Genomic DNA, 22163 nt, shown 5'->3' on the forward strand with positions numbered 1-22163 from the left:
TGTGGGAGAATGAGGTGCCAGGTCACTGCCACCGGGAGAACCCTGAGGACGTAATCCTGGCCTCCAGCTCTGGAAATGGACATTAGGCCACTGGGGACCCCCAATCATCTGTCCCACTGAGAGGGTCACACCACGCCCTGTGTATGTGGCCTAAGACTCGCTGTCTCTCGTGGAGATGGGACCCAGGGTGTGGCAGACTCCAGGGTGTCTGTGGGGAGCTCGCAGGAGAGAGGAAGGGTGGATGGGAGGGAGGAGCTGGGCGGGCAGGAGGTGCCCTCTGTCGCCCTCTGCCCAGGCCTTCCGACAGAGCCTCCACTTTCCTCCTTGGGGGTCTTGCTGGATTGGCTCAGTTTTTGGCCAGGCATGAGATGCTGGAAAAGCCCCAGGATGCAATGGTGGCCAGGGTGGGCTTCCACAGACTGGGGGGTGCACAGTGGGCGGTCTGGGGGCTGCCCTGCCAGGACTGGGTCCCATGCAGGCACAAGTGCACTTCAGGACCTTGGCACCTGCCACTGCCTCTGCCTGGATGCCCCTCCCCCTTGCAGCTGTGAGCCTCCCCGCCCCTGCCTCTGGGTCCTCCCCTGCTGCCTTCCTAGTGTGGCCTGCCAGCTTCCCCCCCGCAATGCTACCCTCCCCAACACTTCCTGGCCCTTCCCCGCTCTATTTATCTCCTCAGTGCGTATGACTAATGGTTTACAGCGTTAACCTCTCGCTTCTTTGGCTTCCCCACTGCACTGCAAGCTCCCCAAGTCAGGGGGTTTGTCTCTTTCAGTCCCTCCCCCAAAGCCAGAGGACTTGTCCATTCATTGCTCCATCCCAGGGCCCAGAAGAGTACCTGCACAGAGTAGGTTCTCTGTGAACACTTCCTATATGAATACACGCAGGGGCCTGGGAGCTAGTCAATTCAGGCCCCCACAGGATTTCCCAGTGACCTCTAAATGCCCTTGGAACTCTCAGGGGTCCTTGAGAAGAGGACTGGGAAAGCGCGGCCTGGATTTCTGGGGACCTCAGGTCTGAGCCTCCCTCTGTGTCTCCCAGGATCTGCCTAGTAACACTGTGGGCTGTAGCATCAGTGCTAGACCTTAGAGGGGAGTGGAAGAAGGCAGAGAGAAAACCTGCCCCTCTCCACGTGTGTGTTCGCTCAGTCACTCAGTTGTGACCAACTCTTTTCGATCTTTTGGACTACGGCCTGCCAGGCTCCTCTATCCATGGGACTTTTCAGGCAGGGATACTGGAGTGGGTTGCCATTTTCCTACTCCAGGGGATCTTTCCAACACAAGATTGAACTCGTGTCTCCTGGGTCTCCTATTTCCCCACCACCTGGCCCATCTGCTCCTCACCGACTGTGCAGCCCCTGGAGGGTCAGAAAATGCCAATCCGGCAAATATAGAAGGGCTGGTACCCAGTTCTAATTTTTAAAAAAATTTTTGGCCACACCACTCGGCATATGGGATCTTAGTTCCCTGACCAGGCATTGAAGCTGTGGCCCCTTCAGGGGAAGCATGGGGCCCTAACCACTGGACCCCAGGGAAGTCTTTGGTGCCCTGTTCTTCAACTGCTGGCCTCAGCTTCCATGTAATCAGAGCAATGCCAGAGTTTTGGGGAATGGGGACTAATTCTCTATTTTGTCTCCAGTTTCTCTCTTTAGAAGTTTTCTTGCCCTGGATGGGCTGCCCCCAGGAGAAAGCCAGTTTGGGCTGAGGCTCGCCCAGCACCCAGTTCTTTCTCTCTCTCCCCAGATTCTCAGCATCATCCACACCCAGGTCAGCCATGCCCAGGCGCCTCTCCTCATGCAGTGACCTCAGGGAAGGCCCCACCATCTGAGCCTTAGTCTTCTCACTCTTGAAATGTGGATTGCAAAAATACCCACCTTGTGGGGGTGCTGGAAGATGGGGCCTCAGCTACAATGATTATGAGCTCTGGGTTTCATGCCAAGAGATACGCACTAGACATTATGTCCATTCCATTCTGCAATGGCAATTTCCAGGGCAAGAGGCAAGGGGGGTTGAGCGGGTGTACGCGTGCTCGGATGCCTGAGACACTCAGCTTGGCTCCTGGGCTGTGAGACTGAGCTGCCACACACGCTCGCGTACAACACATGTGAGCACACACAGGCACCCCTGCAGCTTACCTGTCCACCTGGATTTCCACGTCCTTGGTCTCTGTCTTGGCAGGTCCCCCTCCATTGATCGCTTTGCCCCCACTGGTGAGAAGGTTCAGGACAGGCTCTATCTCTTTGAGCAGTTTATTGTTCTCTCTGCTGCCCTGGAGGGCGACCCCAGTGCTTTTCTTGGCTGGGTCCTGGCCTGGGGGCCTGGCAGCCAGGCCGTTGGCGTGGGCGAGGGAGCTGGCTTCCTGCCCCGGGTCTGGCGCATGCTGGGGCCCATTGCCGGGCCCTGTGGCCCCGTCCACTACCAGCGTCTGCTCTCTGCCGGCTGACGCTTGGTGGGATAGGTCAACGGCTGCTGTGGGGGAACCCAGGGGCCGGGTCACCCGGATGGTCTTGGGGGTCCCGTCCCCGGTGAAGGTGGTCTCCAGGTGCGTGGTGAAGCCCTCGGGGCCCCTGAGGATGAGCACCACGTGGGTCTCAGAGGCAATCCCCCTGAGCACCTCCAGGGCGCTGTCGTAGCTCAGGTCCACCAAGGGCTGGCCATTGACGGCGAGAATGATGTCCCCAGCCTGGATGAGGCCGCTTTGCTCCGCGGCGCCCCCTCGGATCAGGTCAGAGATGATCACGGGTGGCTTGCTCACCCTCTCCTTCACCAGGAACCCCAGGCCCCCCACTTTGCGCTTGAAGAGGCGGACAGAAATGATATTGGGTTGGATCTGTTGAACGCTGAACATGTGGCTCTCCATGGTGTCTAGTGTCTAAGGGTCCACAGACCTCAAAACGGGTCTGGCCGAGGTCAGGTCCCCAGGAGTGGCCGGGCTTCAGGCCGCGCCGGGAGGAGGAGCCGGGGGCTGGTGCTGCGGGGCTGCAGCCGGGACGGGGAGCTGCTCTCGGTGCTGGTCTTCTGTGCCTCTGACGTCAACTCAGCGTCACTCGCTCATTGCTGTTGGGCCGTCGGTGGCATGATTTCCTGCGTCTGCCTCCTTCCTCGGTCTCTAAGGAAGTGATGGTTGATCAGGCAGACGTCAGGGGAAGCAGTGGGATGAGTCCCTATGCCACAGGTCAGGCGGATCCCGGAGGAGACGTGTCTGGTGGCTGTGCCTAGGGGTGACGCATGCTAGCATGGACTATCCAACTGGGCATCGTCAGCCCGCCAGAGGCAGATCCGATCCGGGTCTTCCTGAGGTCAAGAGAAGGAACAAGGGAGGGGAGGAAAAGGATTAAAAAAAAAAGAGAGAGAGGGATGTGGGATGCCCAAGACCACCTTTAAAACTAACATGGGAAACACAGCCAACTGAGAAGTCTAGCCATAAGATGCTCTGGAGTTCTGAAGACAACCTAGACACAAAATTCTTCTTCCTCCAGGGGGGCACACTCGCAGGTGGCTGCATATCGCCTGGTTTCATTTCCATGATCAAAGCCCTGTGAGACCGGGGGGGGCGCTCCTTGGGAAAACCACTGAGGAGTCAGCCCCAGAAATCAAATGGCAAGAACCCTAGGACTTCCCATCTTTTTTTCACCAGAAGAAGTCAGCACTCCGACCCTGTCATGCAGCCTTTGCCTCTCTGCTTTTTGCAACATTTTTCCATCCTCAGGTCAGGAGCTTGGCCGACAAGGATCACGGGGTATGGGGTTCTCCATTCCCACCACTCCCAAAGCCCCCATCACAAACCCATCAACAGGAAATGATGTCACCCTCTACAGAACCACGGATGAGGAAGGTCAGCTGGACTTCAGGACCGTCATTTTTGTAATGATTCACTTATCTCAGGTTCAAAAGGACAGACTTGGCCACACTCCATCCCGTGATAAGCCAAAATTGGTATAATAAATACCAAAGACACAGGTCCTCGTCAAACTCTGGAGGGCATTTGTGTATCACAGACTGTCTGAAATCCTAACAGAGAAACATTAGGAAGTGTGGACTCTGTCCCCCTAGGGTTAGATAAACACAGAGCTGGTGCGCAACGAATATTTGTGGAACAAGAAAAAGCCCAAAAGACAGTGGACACTCATTGAGTGCATATGTTCTGTGTATTTTTTTCCTCCTTTGATCTTCACAGTTAACTCTTCAACAGACGAGAAGACTGAAACTTGGGAAGGTCCAGTGACTTGTCCAAGGTCAGGTGGAGAAGGATGGTGGGAGGAGGATTTGAACTCAGATCTGCTCCATTCTTGAGTCTGAGCTTTTAAATACTCTAGTTTTTAACAATTTATAATCTAGTGACTTTTGCAATTCCCACCAGCTTCACCAGACTCAGAGAAGCGACTGGAGTACCAAAAGACCACATGGAGGCCACCTGAAGATGCTGTAGCCCAGGTGAGGTGTGTGCACCCATGGCATGGGCCCAATGAGCAGCATGGAAGCACATCTTATGTGTCTGGGTTGGGGCAGGTGACCTGTGGGTTACGGGTGGAGTGGGGCAGGGTGGGAGGTAGCAGAAAATCCCTTCATCTCTTTTCCTACCCCCAGCTCCAGCCTCAGTTTCCTCTCTGCCCTGGCACCCCTTGCCATCAGCATCCTCAAAACTCCTTCACCCAAGGAGGGAGCCCTTATCCACCACTACTGACAAAGCAACACTCCCTTGTTTCCCTTTTAGCGGATTTCCGGGGTCACCCCAGGGCTGAGGCAGCCGATAAACTCCTGCCGCCTCTGAAAGCAGGGGGTGGGTGGGGATAACTCTCCCTGCACCCTGAGAAAGAGGCGCTACCTCCCAGATCCCCCTCAAGGGAGGGCGGTGGTTAGCAAGTTCAGCCTCGCCCTTTTGCAGCTTGCGTTATGTAACTCTGCCAGCCCCTCTGTGTGGGTGAGGGAGTCATGAATACCCAGACCCAGCCTGGGCTGCTTTCTCCATCTGGCATCTCTGTGAGTGTGTGTGTGTGTGTGTGTGTGTGTTTCTCTCTGTGTATTCATGCATCGCCCTCCTGCTGTGTCATTTCTCTGCTGTGTGTGTGAGCCTGTGTGGCCCGTGTGTTGACAGGCTGAGTGTCTTTCGGCGTCTTGCTGCTGGCCTTCTGGCTTGCAGAGAAAACCAGCCCAAACTGCTATGTCCTTCCTCACTGGGGTGGATTGGTCAACCTCCCTACCTGCCCCCACCCTGGGCTCTGGTTTCCTTAACTCTCCCAGAGCTCTCATGGTACCCATTTCTTCTGGGTACCAAACCCAGGATGCTCACTGTTTAGTTGAAGGCAGAGACAGCTGGGACCTCCAGATCTTTTGAGTGTTCTAGTTTGGCACTGGGCTCCATTCTTTAATTCAAGAAGGGACTTGAAGGTGAGCTCTTCGGGAGGTGGGAGCCCCCAGCTTGCTTCTACCCCATACTGGCTTCAGCCAGAACTTACCAAAGGGACTTTCCTGGTGACTCAGTGGTAAAGAATCCACCTGCCAATGCAGATGACATGGGTTCAATCCCTGATCTGGGAAGACCCCATGTGCTGTAGAACAACTAAGCCCGTGCACCACAACTCCTGAGTCTGTCTAGAGCCTGGGAACTGCAGCTACTGAGCCCACGCGCCACCGTTACAGAAGCCTGCTTGCCCTAGAGCCCCCGTGCTCTGCAGCAAGAGAACCACCGCAATGAGAAGCCTGCGCACCGCAACTAGAGAGTGGCCCCCACTCCTCGCAACTAGAGAAAAGCCCTCACAGCAACCAAGACCCAACACAGCCAAAAATAAACAAATAAAATTATTAAGAGAAATAACTAGTTGAGGCACTGCATTAAAAAAAACACTGCATTAAAAACTAAATGCTGGAGAGGGTGTGGAGAAAAGGGAACGCTCTTGCACTGTTGGTGGGAATGTAAACTGATACAGCCACTATGGAAGACAGTATGGAGAGTCCTTAAAAAACTAGGAATAAAACCACCATATGACCCAGCAATCCCACTCCTAAGCACATACCCTGAGGGAACCAAAACTGAAAGAGACAAATGCATCCCATTGTTCACTGCAGCACTATTTACAATGGTTGGGACATGGAAGCAACCTAGATGTCCACTGACAGAAGAATGGATAAAGAAGTTGTGGTGCATATACACAGGGCTTCCCAGGTGGCTCAGTGGTGAAGAATCCGCCCGCCAATGCAGGAGATGCAGGAGACGTGGGTTTGATCCTTGGGTTGGGAAGATCCCCTGGAGGAGGAAATGGCAACCCACTCCAGTATTCTTGCCTGCAAAATTCCATGGACAGAGGAGCCTGGTGAGCTATGGTCCATGGGGTCACAAACAAGTCGGACACAATTGAGTGACATGGAATATTGCTGCTGCTGCTGCTGCTAAGTCGCTTCAGTCGTGTCTGACTCTGTGTGACCCCATAGACGGCAGCCCACCAGGCTCCCCCATCCCTGGGATTCTCCAGCAGCTAAGTCTCAGTCGTGTCCGACTCTGTGTCACCCCATAGACGGCAGCCCACCAGGCTTTCCCGTCCCTGGGATTCTCCAGCAGCTAAGTCGCTTCAGTCGTGTCCGACTCTGTGTCACCCCATAGACGGCAGCCCGCCAGGCTCCGCCGTCCCTGGGATTCTCCAGCAGCTAAGTCACTTCAGTCGTGTCCGACTCTGTGTGACCCCATAGACGGCAGCCCACCAGGCTTTCCCGTCCCTGGGATTCTCCAGCAGCTAAGTCGCTTCAGTCGTGTCTGACTCTGTGTGACCCCATAGACGGCAGCCCACCAGGCTTTCCCATCCCTGGGATTCTCCAGCAGCTAAGTCACTTCAGTCGTGTCCGACTCTGTGTGACCCCATAGACGGCAGCCCACCAGGCTCCCCCATCCCTGGGATTCTCCAGCAGCTAAGTCTCAGTCGTGTCCGACTCTGTGTCACCCCTAGGCGGCAGCCCACCAGGCTTTCCGTCCCTGGGATTCTCCAGCAGCTAAGTCGCTTCAGTCGTGTCCGACTCTGTGTCACCCCCAGCGGCGGAGCCCGCCAGGCTCCGCCGTCCTGGGATTCTCCAGCAGCTAAGTCACTTCAGTCGTGTCCGACTCTGTGTGACCCCATAGACGGCAGCCCACCAGGCTTTCCCGTCCCTGGGATTCTCCAGCAGCTAAGTCGCTTCAGTCGTGTCTGACTCTGTGTGACGCCATAGACGGCAGCCCACCAGGCTTTCCCATCCCTGGGATTCTCCAGCAGCTAAGTCACTTCAGTCGTGTCCGACTCTGTGTGATCCCATAGACGGCAGCCCACCAGGCTCCGCCGTCCCTGGGATTCTCCAGGCAAGAACACTGGAGTGGGTTGCCGTTTCCTTCTCCAATGCATGAAAATGAAAAGCAAAAGTGAATATTACTCAGCCATAAAAAGGAACTCATTTGAGTGAGTCCTAATGAGGTGGATGAACCTAGAACCTATTATACAGAGTGAAGTGAGTCAGAAAGAGAAAGATATATACCATATTCTAACGCATATATATGGAATCTAGAAAAATGGTACTGAAGAATTTATTTACAGGGCAACAATGGAGAAACAGACATAGAGAATAGACTTATGGACATGGGGAGTGGGGAGGAGAGGGTGGGATGCATGGAGAGAGTAACATGGAAACTCACATTACCATGTGTAAAATAGATAGCCAATGGGAATTTGCTATATGGCTCAGGAAACTCAAACAGGGGCTCTGTATCAACCTAGAGGGGTGGGGTGGGGAGGGAGATGGGAGGGAGGTTCAAAAGAGAGGGGATATATGCATATCTATGACTGATTCATGTTGAGGTTTGACAGAAAACAATAAAATTCTGTACAGCAATTATCCTTCAATAAAAAATAATACGAAAAACACAATTTACCAAAGGACAGAGCTGGGACTTGGCTTAAGAAAAAAGAAACAAGGCAAACCTGCAGATCTCCCTGGTCACTCCTAGCTTCTCCTCTCTCTTTCTCAGCTGCTTTCTAAATTGGCGGCAGGGAGAGGGGGGCGGGGGTGGGGCTGCTGGCTGGATGGGAATTGGGAAATTGAAGTGCTGTTTTTTAGACCTTGGCCCTAGAAAGACAACTTGATCTTTAGAAGGAATGGAAAGAGGCAGGGCTTCAAAGAGGCAATGATACTCAGCGTCTACTGAGAGACAGGTGGGGGTAAACAGCTCTAGGTCTAAGCAAGTGGATTCTGAACCTTCATCAGGGTCAATCCTAATCTTAATGACAATCCCCCCCTTAATAATATCCCTCTTTTCCCTCCCCAAACACATCTTCACCCCTATCCTGACCAGGATCAGGTTTGACATCTGCAAAGAATATACTAAGATGCTAGATGGAGATGCGTCTGTCCTGCTTTGTGAATGTCCAGTATCCACAGTGTCTCCTCAAACCTGGGGCTCCAGGACGGCTGGCCACCTTTTGCCACAGGGAAGATTTTTAAGGCCCTTTCTGGCTCTATCTGTGTGTTTCTGGGTGAGTTCTTTATTTTCTCGGAACCTCAGTTTCTGTATGTGTAAAATGGGCTCTTTAAGTAATTCTTCACATCCTGGGTAACTGGGAGGACTGAATAAAAGCGTTAAGTGCATGGGTTTCAGTAATGTCAAAGAATGAATGCTCAGAAGAAATGGCTTCTTACCACTGTCGTGTAACATGTAATGGTTCCGGCTTCCTGGCCCTTGACTCAGGGCACTTGCTACTCTGTGGCAGCCTCTCCAAAGGCACGTCATGTGCCAGGAGGGGGCCGATGCCTGAAAGCATAGAGAAATCTCACGCCACTCATGGTATGAGGCACTGAATACAGGGAGACGGGTGCTGGGTATCCTGCCAACCCAGCCTCCGACTCTTGGAGCTGTGATTTTAAACATGGCACATGTGCGTGCACACCACGGCATATACCATGGAAACAATACTTGGACCCAGGCCTCATTGGAGTAGTTCAGTGGTTTCGGGAGTACCTTGCTGTGGAGGAAATTCATGCCTGACTTTCGAGGACGACTGCCAGGGAGAAGGAGGGAGCCAAAATAGGCCAGCGTCTGCTCCTACCATCTCACTGTGTGACCTTGGGCACGCCACCCCCGCCCCATCCTGGGCCCACGTCTGCATCCAGGATGGTGATGGGAGCATTTCCCAGGGATGGAGAGTTTAGCCTGCCAGTGCAGGAGACGTAAGAGACGGGTTCACTTCCTGGGTCAGGAAGATCTCCTGGAGGAGGGCATGGCAACCCACTCCAGTATTGTTGCCTGGAGAATCCCACGGACAGAGGAGCCTGGTGGGCTACAGTTCATAGGGACGCAAAGAGTCGGACACGACTGAAGCGACTGAGCACGCATGCAAGCACAGTGCTGAGTCCTCCACACGGGTGTCTTATTTCATCCTGACAGTGACCATGTAAAGCACATGTCGTTTTATCCCCATTTAATAGAAAGACAGGCTTCCCAGCTGGCTCAGCAGGAAAAAAATCTGCCAGTGAAGCAGGAGATGCAGGTTCAATCCCTGGGTTAGGAAGATTCCCCTGGAGAAGGAAATGGCAACCCATTCCAGTATTCTTGCCTGGGACATCCCGTAGACAGAGGAGTCTTGTAGGCTACAGTCTTTGGGGTCACAAGAGTCAGACATGACTGAGCGACTAAACAACAACAATTACAGAAAGACAAGGTGATTGGGGTTCAGAGAAGCAAACTGGAAGACTGCCCTGGCTCTAAGCCAGCAGGTGCTGGGCACACCTAACCCTAAAGACGATCCCCTAAGACGACGCCTCCCCCCAACACACTCTCATTGGCTGCCATACTTTATATTCTCACCCTGACTCATCACATTCAATGGTCTCCATTTTACAGAGGTTGAGATTAAGCTGCCTATTTGTTTCATTTTTAGCACTGAAAGTCCATGGACAAGAGGATGATGAAGAGCCATTAAAATCCAAAAGACTGTCCAACTCCCACACTCAAAAATAAGGAAACAGAAGCCTGGAGAAGGGAGGAGGGTACTCATTCAACATGGATCAGCCACAGTTGGGGTGTCAAGAGCTGTCTGTCCAATAGGGCAGCCACCAGCCACATGTGGCCATTGAACCCCTAAATTGTGACTGGTTCCTGGAGATGTGACCTAAGGGTGAAATCTACATGGGGTCTCAAAGACTAGGAGGAAAAAAAAGAATGTCAAATAGCTCAATAATTTCGCAATATTGACCACATGTTGAAAGGATAATGCTTTGGGTATACTGGATTAAGCATAGTTATTATGAAAAAATAATTTCAACTGTTGCTTTTGATGCTTTTATATGCAACTACTGTACAGTTAACAAATCAGATATGTGCTCACACTGTACTGCCGTTGGGTAGTGGAGGTCTAGAGTCTGACCCTCATGGTGCCTGGACCAGAGGGCCTCCCTGCACCCCACTGCCCCTTAGGTCCCCTCAAGCACCTACTGATAACCTAGGCAGGAAGAAGATAATTCTGCTTTCTAAAGAAGTCAGAAAATGACATAGAGGGTAAAAGGAAACATCTCGCCATTTTTTAAGGTTGACCACTGGATAGCAGGAGTGGGGGGAGAAAGAAAACCCACCTCAAACCATGTAAAGAGAGAGAGTAGGGTGTCACCTGGGCTGGTTGTCCAGAACCCAACAGCTTGCTGCCTGAATGTCATTTGAAATCTAACCCACCTGTGCAACAAATGTTTCATTTAAAAAGTGAGGCAGATCTCTTTTTACAGGTGGGATATGAGCTCCAAGATAAACCGCTAGGTGAAAAAAGAATGGTGCAAAAGCATATATTCTGTACATGTAAGTGGAGAGAATGTTCTGGAAGGAATGGGTGTCACTGGCTACATCTTAGATGGAATTCTGCACATCACTAGTAGGAGGGAGACAGACTTTGCACTGACTACCTTGACAGATTTTATTTTCTCAGGCTCCAAAATCACTGCTGATGGTCACACAGCCATGAAATGATGCTTGTTCCTTGGAAGAAATGCTATGACAAACCTAGACAGTATATTAAAGACCAAAGACACTTTGCTGACAAAGGTCCATACAGTCAAAGCTATGGTTTTTCTAGCAGTCATGTACAGATGTGAGAGGTGGACCATAAAGAAGAATGAGGGCCAAAGAATTGATGCTTTTGAATTGTGGTGCTGGAGAAGACTCTTGAGAGTCCCTTGGATAGCAAGGAGATCAAACCAGTCAATCCTAAAGAAAATCAACTCTGAATATTCATTAGAAGGACTGATGCTGAAGCTGAAGCTCCAATACTTTGGCCACGTGATGCGAAGAGCTGACTCACTGGAAAAGACCCTGATGCTGGGAAAGATTGAGGGCAGGAGGAGAAGGGGACGACAGAGGGTGGGATGGTTGGAGAGCATCACCGACTCAATGGACATGAGGTTTAGCAAACTCCAGGAAATAGTGAAAGACAGGGAAGCCTGGTGTGCTACAGTCCATGGGGTCACAAAGACAACTTAGCAACTGAAAAACAACAACAAATTATTACTTTAAAATCATCTAAATGTGTATACCATTAAATATTAAAGAAAACGACACTCAGCCTGTAAACTGGCTGTTTTCACTTCAAGCACCCACAAAATCTCTAAGGGAGTCACAACTCTGGTTCCCATGTCCCTCCAATCTCATTTAAAAACAAATCCCAAGCCCACCATGTCTTGAAAAGCAAAACAGGATAATGCCACCCCCAACACAAACAAAAGATCAAAACTGTAACCCAACTGTGCTCTTAAAAAACAAAACAAAACACAACACCAAACCACAAAATACAGCAACCAACCAACTTCCTTACATCTCCTGAACTGCTAATTTGCAGTCTTTCCCCAGAGAGAACACCCCCCAGGGATCAAAATGACGTGCTTTCTCCCACGCTGGCAAGTCATAGCTACAAATCCTCCAACCTCTGCAAGCTGCTGGCGGGGGGTAGGGGTAGGTTGGCGTTCTGTGTCTTGGGGATCCCAGAGACACAAACACCCTGGTGCCAAGGGGGGTCTCCCCAGTCACATAATTCCCCAGTTTCAAGGCTAGTTTGTTCCTGATCATCTCAGATCTAATGCTCACAGATCATCGGGGCAGGAAGGAGCACTGTTTAGAGTCAGGAGCATGAGGATGAAGACCGTTTAGAGTTTGACAGAACACTCTGATGCGAGGCTTTGAGAAATTTACACTCTCATCTATCGTGCCTTGTATAGCCTCTTTGTACAGCAGATTGACAGTATCTACACCAAAATTGAAAACACATGGATTTTTGGCCTGGCAATTCAATTCTTAGGATAAATTGGAAGGAACATCCTTACACACACATACACACACCACACACACACACAGGGTTGTTCAGAATATCAAGAGACTAGAAAATCTGAGTATCCATTAATAGGGAACTTCTACATAAACTATGGCACATCCATGCAATGGAATACGGCGCAGGCATTAAATACGGGGAGATTAGATCTATAAAGACCAATAAGGGGGCACTTCCCTGGCCATCCAGTGGTTAAGCCTCCCAGCTTCCAATTCAGGGGGTGTTGGTTCAATCCCTGGTTGGGGAACTAGGATCCCACATGTTGTGTGGCACAGCCAATAATAATAATAAATAATAAAGGGCCAATGGGGAATGATTCTTAAGACATAGTTAAATTAAAAAGCAAGGTAGAGAACACCAATACATAAATATATTTGTAGACCCATTGCATGTATTCATCTATACTTCCATGTAAGCTTGGAGATGTACTCAGTATCTCTGAAAAAACACTCAAGATGTTGGTCACAGGTGGCTTCTGGGAAAGGAGACGGGGAGGCAAAAGGTTAGGTGGGAGGAGGAAGTTCACTTTTATTATATATTCTTTCATATTGTTTATTTTTTTACTATGCTTTTGTATCAGCTTTAATAAAAGGACAAATCTAAACTCCAATGAACAAAAAGATTGTTAGTGAACTTAGACAAATAACTATATTGTTATGAAAATAAGAATACTCAGTCTCTGAATTCTGGGGTGGGGGGATCAGGTAGGGGAAAAAATAAAAATGTTTTATCATTTTCCCAAAGATACGTTTTATCAAATTGCTGTAAATCAGAGATAGCTTAAGAGAAAATAGAAAAAGATTTCCTTAAATCTGGAAAAACAAAACATTTAGAAAATCAGCAATATTTTAGAAAATATACTTTTTAAAAAAACTTAAATTGAAGTCAGATTATTTTGTATTTGAACCCTAGCTTCTCCATGTAGCTTTGTGATGGTCAGCAAGTTACTTAACCTCTCTGAGTCACTGTTCTGCATCTATAAAATGGGAGTGATAATAGCATCTCCTCAGGGCATGCGTGTGTGAGGATGGCATGAGATGATAATGAGTATTTTCCGAGGTCTTACATTGCGCCATACAGAATGGTAAGTGCTCAGTAAATGGATCCTCCCCCGCCTCACTTCTTTACTAATTATTAAAATGCAAGCAGATGTTATTCTACTGGCTGTCTGGAGCATCCAATGGACATATGTGGCTTAAAGTATTTTGTGCAGGAGGATCAGGTCAGTGCTGTGGACACACAGGTTGGTCCTGCTTGCCAATGGAATGGGAGCCTGTCACGGGCTCCTTTCTTGGAATACCAAGAGAACGGGATTCGTTGTGTCGGAATGTGGCACTCGAGAGACAGCCAGGAAGTCAGGCCCTGGGACTTCGTGATGAGTCGTCACCAGTGGGAGGGAGGTGGGGTATCACTGGTCCAGTCCATCATCAGGAGGGAGTTTCACAGCTGTCAACCCCATGTTGGAAGAGATCTGGGGAATTATGAAACCTTCATTCCATCTTCATTTTGCAAAGCTTATTTTTATGAACAAGTTCAGCCAGCTGTAGAGCACTATATCCATCACACAGACTGAAAATCCCAGGCTGTGGGGCTAGGGTCTTAAACTCTTCGATCTGTGGACCCCTCAGGGGCACAAGGTCCGCAAGGATGTACCTCTGCCCCTGTCCTTGCCAGACACACCCCATCGCCGACATTGTCAGGTAGGGGTTGAAGGCATTTGCACTGGGGTTGGAAAGACAAGGGTTTGTGACCCTCCTCCACCACATATTAGCCCCAGATTCCTCATCTGGCAAGCAGGAGAAATAAGTTACATGGAATAAGTGGATGGAAAACATTTGATGGCATAGTCCACGTAAAGTGCATGGTGCGTCCACTATTTTAAGAGTCACTCTAGATGACACCTCAAGGAAAATGAAGTATTTCAGCCCAGATAGGTGGACAGAATCATGGCCAGGAGGACAGCCTCTTTACTATAAAAAAGAAACATACTGGGACTTCCCTGGTGGTCTGGTGGCTAAGACTATGCTTTCAATGCAGGGGGCCGCAGTTCCATCCTTGGTCAGGGAACTATTAACAAATACCACAACTAAAGGTTCAGACGCCACAACTAAAGATCCCCAGTGCCATAACCAAGATCTGGTATACATTTTTTTTTTTAAAGGAAACATATATTACCAGTGGTCTCTGAATCATTTCTTAAGAATCATTACAAGAAGATGGCACATATTTCCTACCCTCAATAAACCTTACCCTCTTTTACTTTCTTTTCTTCTTCCACTTCTTTCTGCTCCTTCCCTTCCTCTCTTCTTTCCTTTATTTTGCCACTCACATCATCTATTCCTTCACTAACCCTTACGAAGATCTCAATTGGGCCAGCAAGAAGCTTGGCACTGAAAATGTAAGGTAGACAAGACAGACAGCATTCCTACCCTCGGATCGCCCAAGCCAGGAGTGAAGCAGGGAGTGGAGAGAGAGATTAATGACAAGTATAGTGAGTAGAATGAAGTGGAAAAACATGGTGCTAATGGGAGCACGGGAGGACACTTAACATAGAGTGGTGGTAGTCAGGGAAGGCTTCCTGGAGGAAGAGTCAGGAATACAGAATTGGCCAGATGAAAGGGTGGGTGGTGGGAGCAAAGGATGGGAGAGACAAAGCACTGAGGTGTGGGAGGGAGCAGGTTGGAGGCACTGGACAAAGTCCACTGTGATAGGAGAAGAAAGCCAAGGTTTTATAAAGCTGGAGGGATCTCCAGGAGCTAGATCATGCAGTTATCTTGAGGGCCAAGAGAAAGATTTTGGATCTTATTCTCACGGTGATGGCAAACACTGCAGGTGTTTGAGAAGAGAAGTTCTGTGGTTAGATTTAGATTTTATTAAGATGCTGGACGGAAGATGGCTGGAAAAGCAACGCTGTCTATGGGGAGCTCAGTTAGGAGGCTGCTGCAGGCCAGAGATGAGAGATGATGGTGGTCAGGATTAGGGAGGAAGGAGGAAAGTGGGTAGGTGTAAGAGATATTTGGGAGGTTAAGTCAACAAGATTTGGTGACTGAAACCTGGGGTTTGAAAGAGGGAGGTATCCAGAATAACTTTTCAGCTCTGGCTTCTACAAGCAGATAGAACATCACGGAGTGAAGGAAAGGAAAAGAGTGAATCAAACTCATTTGACAGAATTGTCCTTCTTGGGCAGTAATAAATAATTTAACTGCATTTTAGTATATTTCAAGAGTCAACATTTCCTGATGCCATTACTTTCTTAATTCTGAGAATTAAGGGGGATTACAGCAAATAGAATTGATTTGGCTCATTTCCCCAGCTGTGCTATTTACTGGGCATTTGATCTTGGGCAAGTCATCTTTCACATTTTGAATCTCAATTTCCTTTTGTGAAATTGAAAAGGTAATAACAACTACTTGGAAGGTTTTTGTGAAGATTAAATAAGACGGATGCTAGAAAGAGCACTTTGTGAACTGGAAATGTCAACTGCGGTGGTAATGTTGAGTCTTTATTTTCAGGAGGGCATCGAGAACAGTATCATCCAGATAGCAGCTCACTGGTAATGGAGATTTAATTTAGTTTCTCCTCATGCCTGGCATCCTTGGGTGCCTCTGGTGCAGGGAAGCTGGGTCAAGAGGATGGCAAAAGGCGCTCATGGGAGGAAAAAGAAAGAATGATTATATCTGCTCCCTTAATTCAAAGTGTTAGTCGCTTAGTCATGTCCAACTCTTTGCGAAGCCATGGACGGTAGCCCACCAGGTTCCTCTGTCCACAGAATTCTCCAGGCACGAATACTGGAGTAGCCATTCCCTTCTCTCAGGGATCTTCCTGACCCATGGATCAAACCCAGGCCTCCCATACTGCAGGCAGATTCCTTACCATCTGAGCCACCAGGGAAGCCCTCCTTAACTCCAAAGTTCCTTGCAAATAGATAACAGCATCCACAGAGGCTTAAATCAATTACAAATGAATTTCAGCAAAGGGAGAACACATTAAGTAGAAAACACAAACTTGCAATGGCAGGGATAACTCGCATATGTCAGATACATCAGTAATAATAATAAATGTAAATGGATTAAACTTAAGTAAAAGATCAAGACTCAGATTAGCTAAGTGGAATTGCAATTATCTGGTATTAGCATGGATGTAGGGACAAGAGCCAAGGACAGAAGGGAAAATAGTTTACTAAGGGAAGTATGAGCTGGGTGTGCATCTGCTGGTCACTTAACTCTAAGGCAGCATAAGTCTGATTTGATTTGAAAGACACAATTGGCTCTCTTCTTAGATTAGCATCTAGTAAACACAGAGTAAATATTTACTGAATACATGATCAGCTAGCCAAGCAGTATCTTTTAGTAAATTTGTATTAAATAGGCTGAAATATACGGAATTAGCAGTTTTGAAAATATCAAATTCAATAACTTCCTATAGTTCAATCTAATATTTCAAACATTTTTATATGTAAGAACTTTACTGAACTCTAATTTTGTTCTTGCAACAAATATGAAGGATGTGATAATAATATTTGCATTTTATAGATGCTGAAACTGAGGCTCAAAAATATTAAGTCATAGAAGTTTATCCATCTAGTGTCAATGGTGGGGATTCCAATCACATTTGTTGGAACTTAAAATCTTTGCTTTTTTTGTTTTAAATACTTACTAAACTCTTAATAGCCACAAGAATTTTGTCTCAGATTTTTTTAAGCAATCATATCACCTACAAATAATGACAGCTCAGTCTTTGCTTTTATCACTTTCCAGATACTACAGTGTATTTTTGTTTCAGTTGGCCTGATCATCAGCTATAATTTTAGTAATTGGAAGTTGAAAGGGACTCCAGGCATTTTCTATTCCATCATAATATGGAGTCTATGGGCCCCCTACAGGGCTCAGGAATCCCTGAAAATCCTGAAATTGTGTGCCAAAAATTTTGTGAGTACATGCATATGTGCATTTACACAAGGAGGGGGGCATAGCATTAATATGATTTACTAAGCACTCCTTGACCCAATAAGCAGTAAGAGTGGAAGTTACTAGATTAACCTTACATTTTACAGATGAGGAGACTGAGGCTCTAGATGGGCAAGAACTTGCCATAAGTTCTTAGAAACAGAATCAGATCTCAGATTCGGACCTCTTGCATGATTTCTTCTCAAACCAAGGTTACATCCTCATTTCCCTCACCCCTCTTGTGAAATTAGGAAATTCTCTCAGGGTCCTGTATTCAACAGCAATGCAATGCTAATCTCAGGATGTCAGCTGCAGCCTTTTTGGTACCTTCCCCTTCTATCTAACTATACTATTTCTTGATTATTCAAAATAAGCCCAAGGCGTCAACAATCTCTTCATCCCTCCCCTCCTGGTGAGCCATCTCCAGTTACTTTATACTTCTCCAGGACTGGCGTCTGAGGACACCCTGACAGGTGAGAGTTAGGGGCAAATTGCCATAAAAGATGTACATACAATTCTAGGATTTTCAGGTAATCCAGAACCCTGTAGGGATCCACAGATTGCTTACCAAGGTAAATATTTGAAGACCAATACGTTCCATTTACTCACCTTTTAGCGAGTAACTACTTTGTTCTCAGAAAGGATGACTCTAGTGAACTGTGAGATTGTATGCACTATGAGACAACCTCTCCACGGTGCCGCAAACTCTCCACGGTGATCTCTCTAGAGAGCACGGTGCCCCGGTTTAGTTGGACCCCTGGAGCACAGCAAAGTGCTGGGCACACAGTAGGTGCTCAATATACCGGAGTCTCAATCCCCATGCCTATGACTTGCTATGTAAGGTATGGTCCATGGACTTCAGACATCATCTGAGAGCTGGTTAGAAATGCAGAATCTCAGTCTCCACCCCAGATCTACGAATCAGAATCTACATTTTTAATAAGACCTCTGGGTGATTGGTGTGTACATTATAATTTAAGAAACACCGTCTGGTTTGGCTCTAAATGCCTGTGTTACATTTTCACAGGCCAATGAAGCTTCAACCAGAACGTTTCAGTCTAGGGTGTGCGGTAATATTACGCGGAACCACGTACAACTGCAGATACTCAACCATTTCGTGACCTACGAAAATGGCCATTTCCAATGAAATTTCAATTTCCTTCCAACTATAAACTGTTCTGCACAAAACTGTCTGCTTCAGAGAGGCAGGATATCACTTGCTTCAAAAAGGCTCTGGTCAGATTTTACAAACAATAGCCCACAGGCATACAGATGACTTCTGTTTAGTTAACACACTTAAAAAAAAATTTTTTTTTCCAAATTGGTTACCACCATTAAAAAACTGTAAGTTTCACATGAAAGCCAAATTTTTGGCTTTCTTGGGTTCCTGGCAGGTGTATTCATACTGGGTCTGCATTCCTCAATGTTGGCCAACAGCTGGAGTGAGAGGTGATGCCCTTTTTATGCGGGTCATGAGCTCCTCAGTGCCCAGCCCCTATGAAGCCCCCTCACTCATTTCTTCCTTGCCAGGACCCTGCAGGTGGGACCTGCAGGGTTTGACCATGGGACCCCGGACAGATACTGTGTTTTAGAGGGGAACAAGGAAGGTCACCTTTAGAAGCTGCTCAGTGAAGGGAGGTGCTCAGTGATTTGGGTCCCATCATAGGTGCTCTCAGCTGGTCCAGGTGTTTGATGAGGAGCTCACCTTCCTGAGAGCTCTCTGCACCTGTCCCAGTCTGTGCACTTTGGTTGACGCTCACCCTGCCCTCGTCTCCCTGGGTTAAAGCTACTGAGAATAGCACAGCATTTCACACAGAGTGTGTGTGTGTGTGTGTGTGTGAATCACTCAGTTTTGTGACCCCGTGGACTGCAGTCCACCAGTCTTCTCTGTCCATGGAGTTCTCCAGGCAAGAATACTGGAGTGGGTTGCCAATCCCTTACCCAGAGGGTCTTCCTGACCCAGGGATCGAACCTGAGTCTTCCGCACTGCAGGTGGTTTCTTTACCGTCTGAGCCATGAGGGAAGCCCGCTCCACATGACAGTCAACCTCAACTCCCTATCTGCTTCTTCTCATACCTCGGGGTTGTTTACAAAAACCTGTCCTGGAGTGACACCTCTCTCTCTAAATGGAGCTTTTTCTTTTGATGTCAAGCCGGTCTGTGCCTACTCATTCCAATGAGAGCTGAAGGGAAACCAGTGTCCTTCCTCTGTTGGGAGGGAACGCACAGTCCCAGATTCTATTGGTTTTCCTTGGTGACTCCACCTGGGTTCCCCGAGCTGGCTGGGAATTTATCTCCTGTTATGCCAGTGCACCTGGTAAGCCCCTCGAAGACATCCCTTCCTTGGTACTGAGGGACACATTCCTACCTGATTCAGTCTTACTGGACAGAGTTCTGCAAATTTCCCCCTGAAATAAAATCACAGGGGGAAAAAAAAAAAGAGAATGATGTCACTCGGATCAGCGTCTACACATTTATCACAGAGGTGGGAAGGAAGGCTTATGGGAGAAGATCATGGCTAAGATTTTAGATTCTGGGTTCAAATTCTGACCCCGCTAATGACTGACTGTGGCTTCGGGCATGATATTTAGCATCTCTGTGCCTCTATTTCTTCATCTGGAAAATATCAAATATCGACAGTATCTACTTTGCAGGGCTCTTGTGATGATTCTATGAAATCATATCATGTTTCCCTGCCTGGTCTTGCCACCTTCATAGCTTCATGCCATACCTGTGCCTTGTACTATGCAATTATTTATTTACTAGTTTCCCTTAAAGTTGACTCATTTTTTCCCTTAAAAACACCATGGCCTCATCCAAAGGAATAACATTCATGAAATTATGGTACAGAGGTGCCAGCTACATTTTTCTATTAACAAAACAAATATTGAATGAATGAATTTGAAAAATGGATACCGCTTTGCTCCAATCATGAGAAAACATTGAACAAAATCCAATTTAGGGAGTTCTAGAAAGTAACTGGGGTTTCCCTGGTTGTGCAGGTGGTAAAGAATCTGCCTGCAGTGCAGGAGACCACGGTTCAATCCCTGGATGAGGAAGATTCCCTTGGAGAAGGGAATGGCAACCCACTCCAGTATTCCTGCCTGGAGAATTCCATGGACAGAGGAGCCTGGTGGGCTATATAGTTCATGGGTCACAAAGAGTCAGAGAGGACTGAGTGACTAGCATAACAACACAGAAAATAACTGGCCATTCATCTTTAGAAGTCTCAAATGCATGAGAGGCAAGGAGAGATTCACAAACTCACAGATCAGAGAAAAGAGAAATCATGAATTAAAAGCGCTGTGAGATCCGGGGCCCTGGAACAGGAAAAGGTTATCAGTGGGAAAAGTGGTGAAATTTAAATAAGCTCTGTTGTTTAGTTAATAATCTTGCTTCATTGTCCGTTTCCTGCTTTTGATAATTAATTGTATTGTGGCTGTGAATGATGATAACATTAGGGGATGCTGGATAAGGGATAATAAAGAAAATCATTATACTATTTTGCAACTTTTCTGTAAGCCTAAAATTACTTCCAAATAAAAAGTTTGAAAAAGTGGGTACCAGTGAATCGGTCTCTGTCTTTTGCCCTCTCCCTTCAGTGCCTGGCAAACACTAGCTTGCTTTTTGTCTCTATGGATTTGCCTGTTCCAGGCACTTCCTTTAAATGGAATCCTACAATTGGTGGCCTTTTGTGTCTGGCTTCTTTTACTTCCCATGATGTTTCCAAGGTCCATTCATGTTGTAGCAGGTATTAGTACTTCGTTCCATTTTTTACTGTTGAATAATATTCCATTGAATGCATAGGCCACATTTTGTTTATCCATTCATCCGTTGATGGCCATGTGGGTAGTTTCCACCTTTTGACTGCTGGGAACAATGCTGCTTTGAACATTTGTGTTCAACCTTTTGTTTGAACACTTGTATTCAAAACCCAAGGGTATGGGGTTTCCTATTGGGATGATGAAATGTTTTGGAACTAGACAGAGGTGATGATTGTAAAATATTGTGAATGTACTAAGTGCTACTCAACTGTATATTTTAAAATGATGAAGTTCATGTAATGTAAACTTTATCTCAATAAACATGGGTACTACCAGTGGAATAAATATCATATTTTGGAAAATCTATGCTTATGAGACCCCAGCACTTAACATAGTACCTGGTCCTCAGAAAATGTGTGAAAAATGTTGGCCAGTATTAGTATCTTTGCAGGAGTAACATAAGACTCCCTTCTCCCACCACAGGAATTCTTCCAACAACATGACATTGCTTTCACCAAGAAAGTTCCTCCATGTTTAATCTACTACAGTTCTTGAAGGTACCAAAAAATAAAAAAATCTCAGGGACCTTGGGATACCACCACTAGAATGCCTTGCTTGGCATTCATGAATTTCTCCTATTTTCACAAAGTGCACAGCTGGCTGGAATGATACAGCCGCCCACTGCTCAGACATGTGCTCAGAATGCAGAATGGAAGTTCAACAGATAACAAACCGGTTACCTGTTGACTGAATACTGAACCTATTTCAGCAGCTTATTCAACAAGTCTCTTCAATAGACCAAATGCCTTACTGACCCAGGACTCCACCCTACAATTTGCTGGTTAAGTCTCAATGCCCCAGCACTCTTCACTTGATTTTCTAATGCCCGGTCCCATTTCCTCAAAGTACCTAGGGATGTACTCTAATGTTTGAAATGAAAGCAAATGCCTGAATCATTCTGAGGCTTTTATGAGGATCCTACAGGAGGCTGGGGACACCCCAGCACATCCCAGATCAAGGAAGCATCTCTCTGTTCAGAGCTAATGAACTGAGCTTGGCTGTACTGACCATTACCAGCAAAGTTGTCCTCTTTGTCTTGTCTGTGCTGGTTGTTCTCCGTCCTTTGTTCCCAGATCTGTTC

At 47.5% G+C, this 22163-nt stretch overlaps 1 protein-coding gene across 8 annotated transcripts in view; it reads right to left on the reverse strand.

The window, feature by feature from the left end:
- Positions 1-22163, reverse strand: part of NOS1 (nitric oxide synthase 1) — a 196462-nt gene that overhangs the window by 91746 nt on the left and 82553 nt on the right. For 7 of the 8 annotated variants that reach the window (XM_005888305.2, XM_070386103.1, XM_070386106.1 and 4 more), the window contains exon 2: positions 2132-3290. In XM_005888305.2, coding sequence (XP_005888367.1) covers positions 2132-2856 — 725 coding nt within the window. In that variant the 5' untranslated portion in view covers positions 2857-3290. The remainder of the gene's footprint in view (positions 1-2131; positions 3291-22163) is intronic. The other variant, XM_070386107.1, reaches the window with a different exon arrangement.

The sequence above is a fragment of the Bos mutus genome, chromosome 17 (assembly GCF_027580195.1).
Source record: "Bos mutus isolate GX-2022 chromosome 17, NWIPB_WYAK_1.1, whole genome shotgun sequence".
NCBI classification, from domain to species: domain Eukaryota; kingdom Metazoa; phylum Chordata; class Mammalia; order Artiodactyla; family Bovidae; genus Bos; species Bos mutus.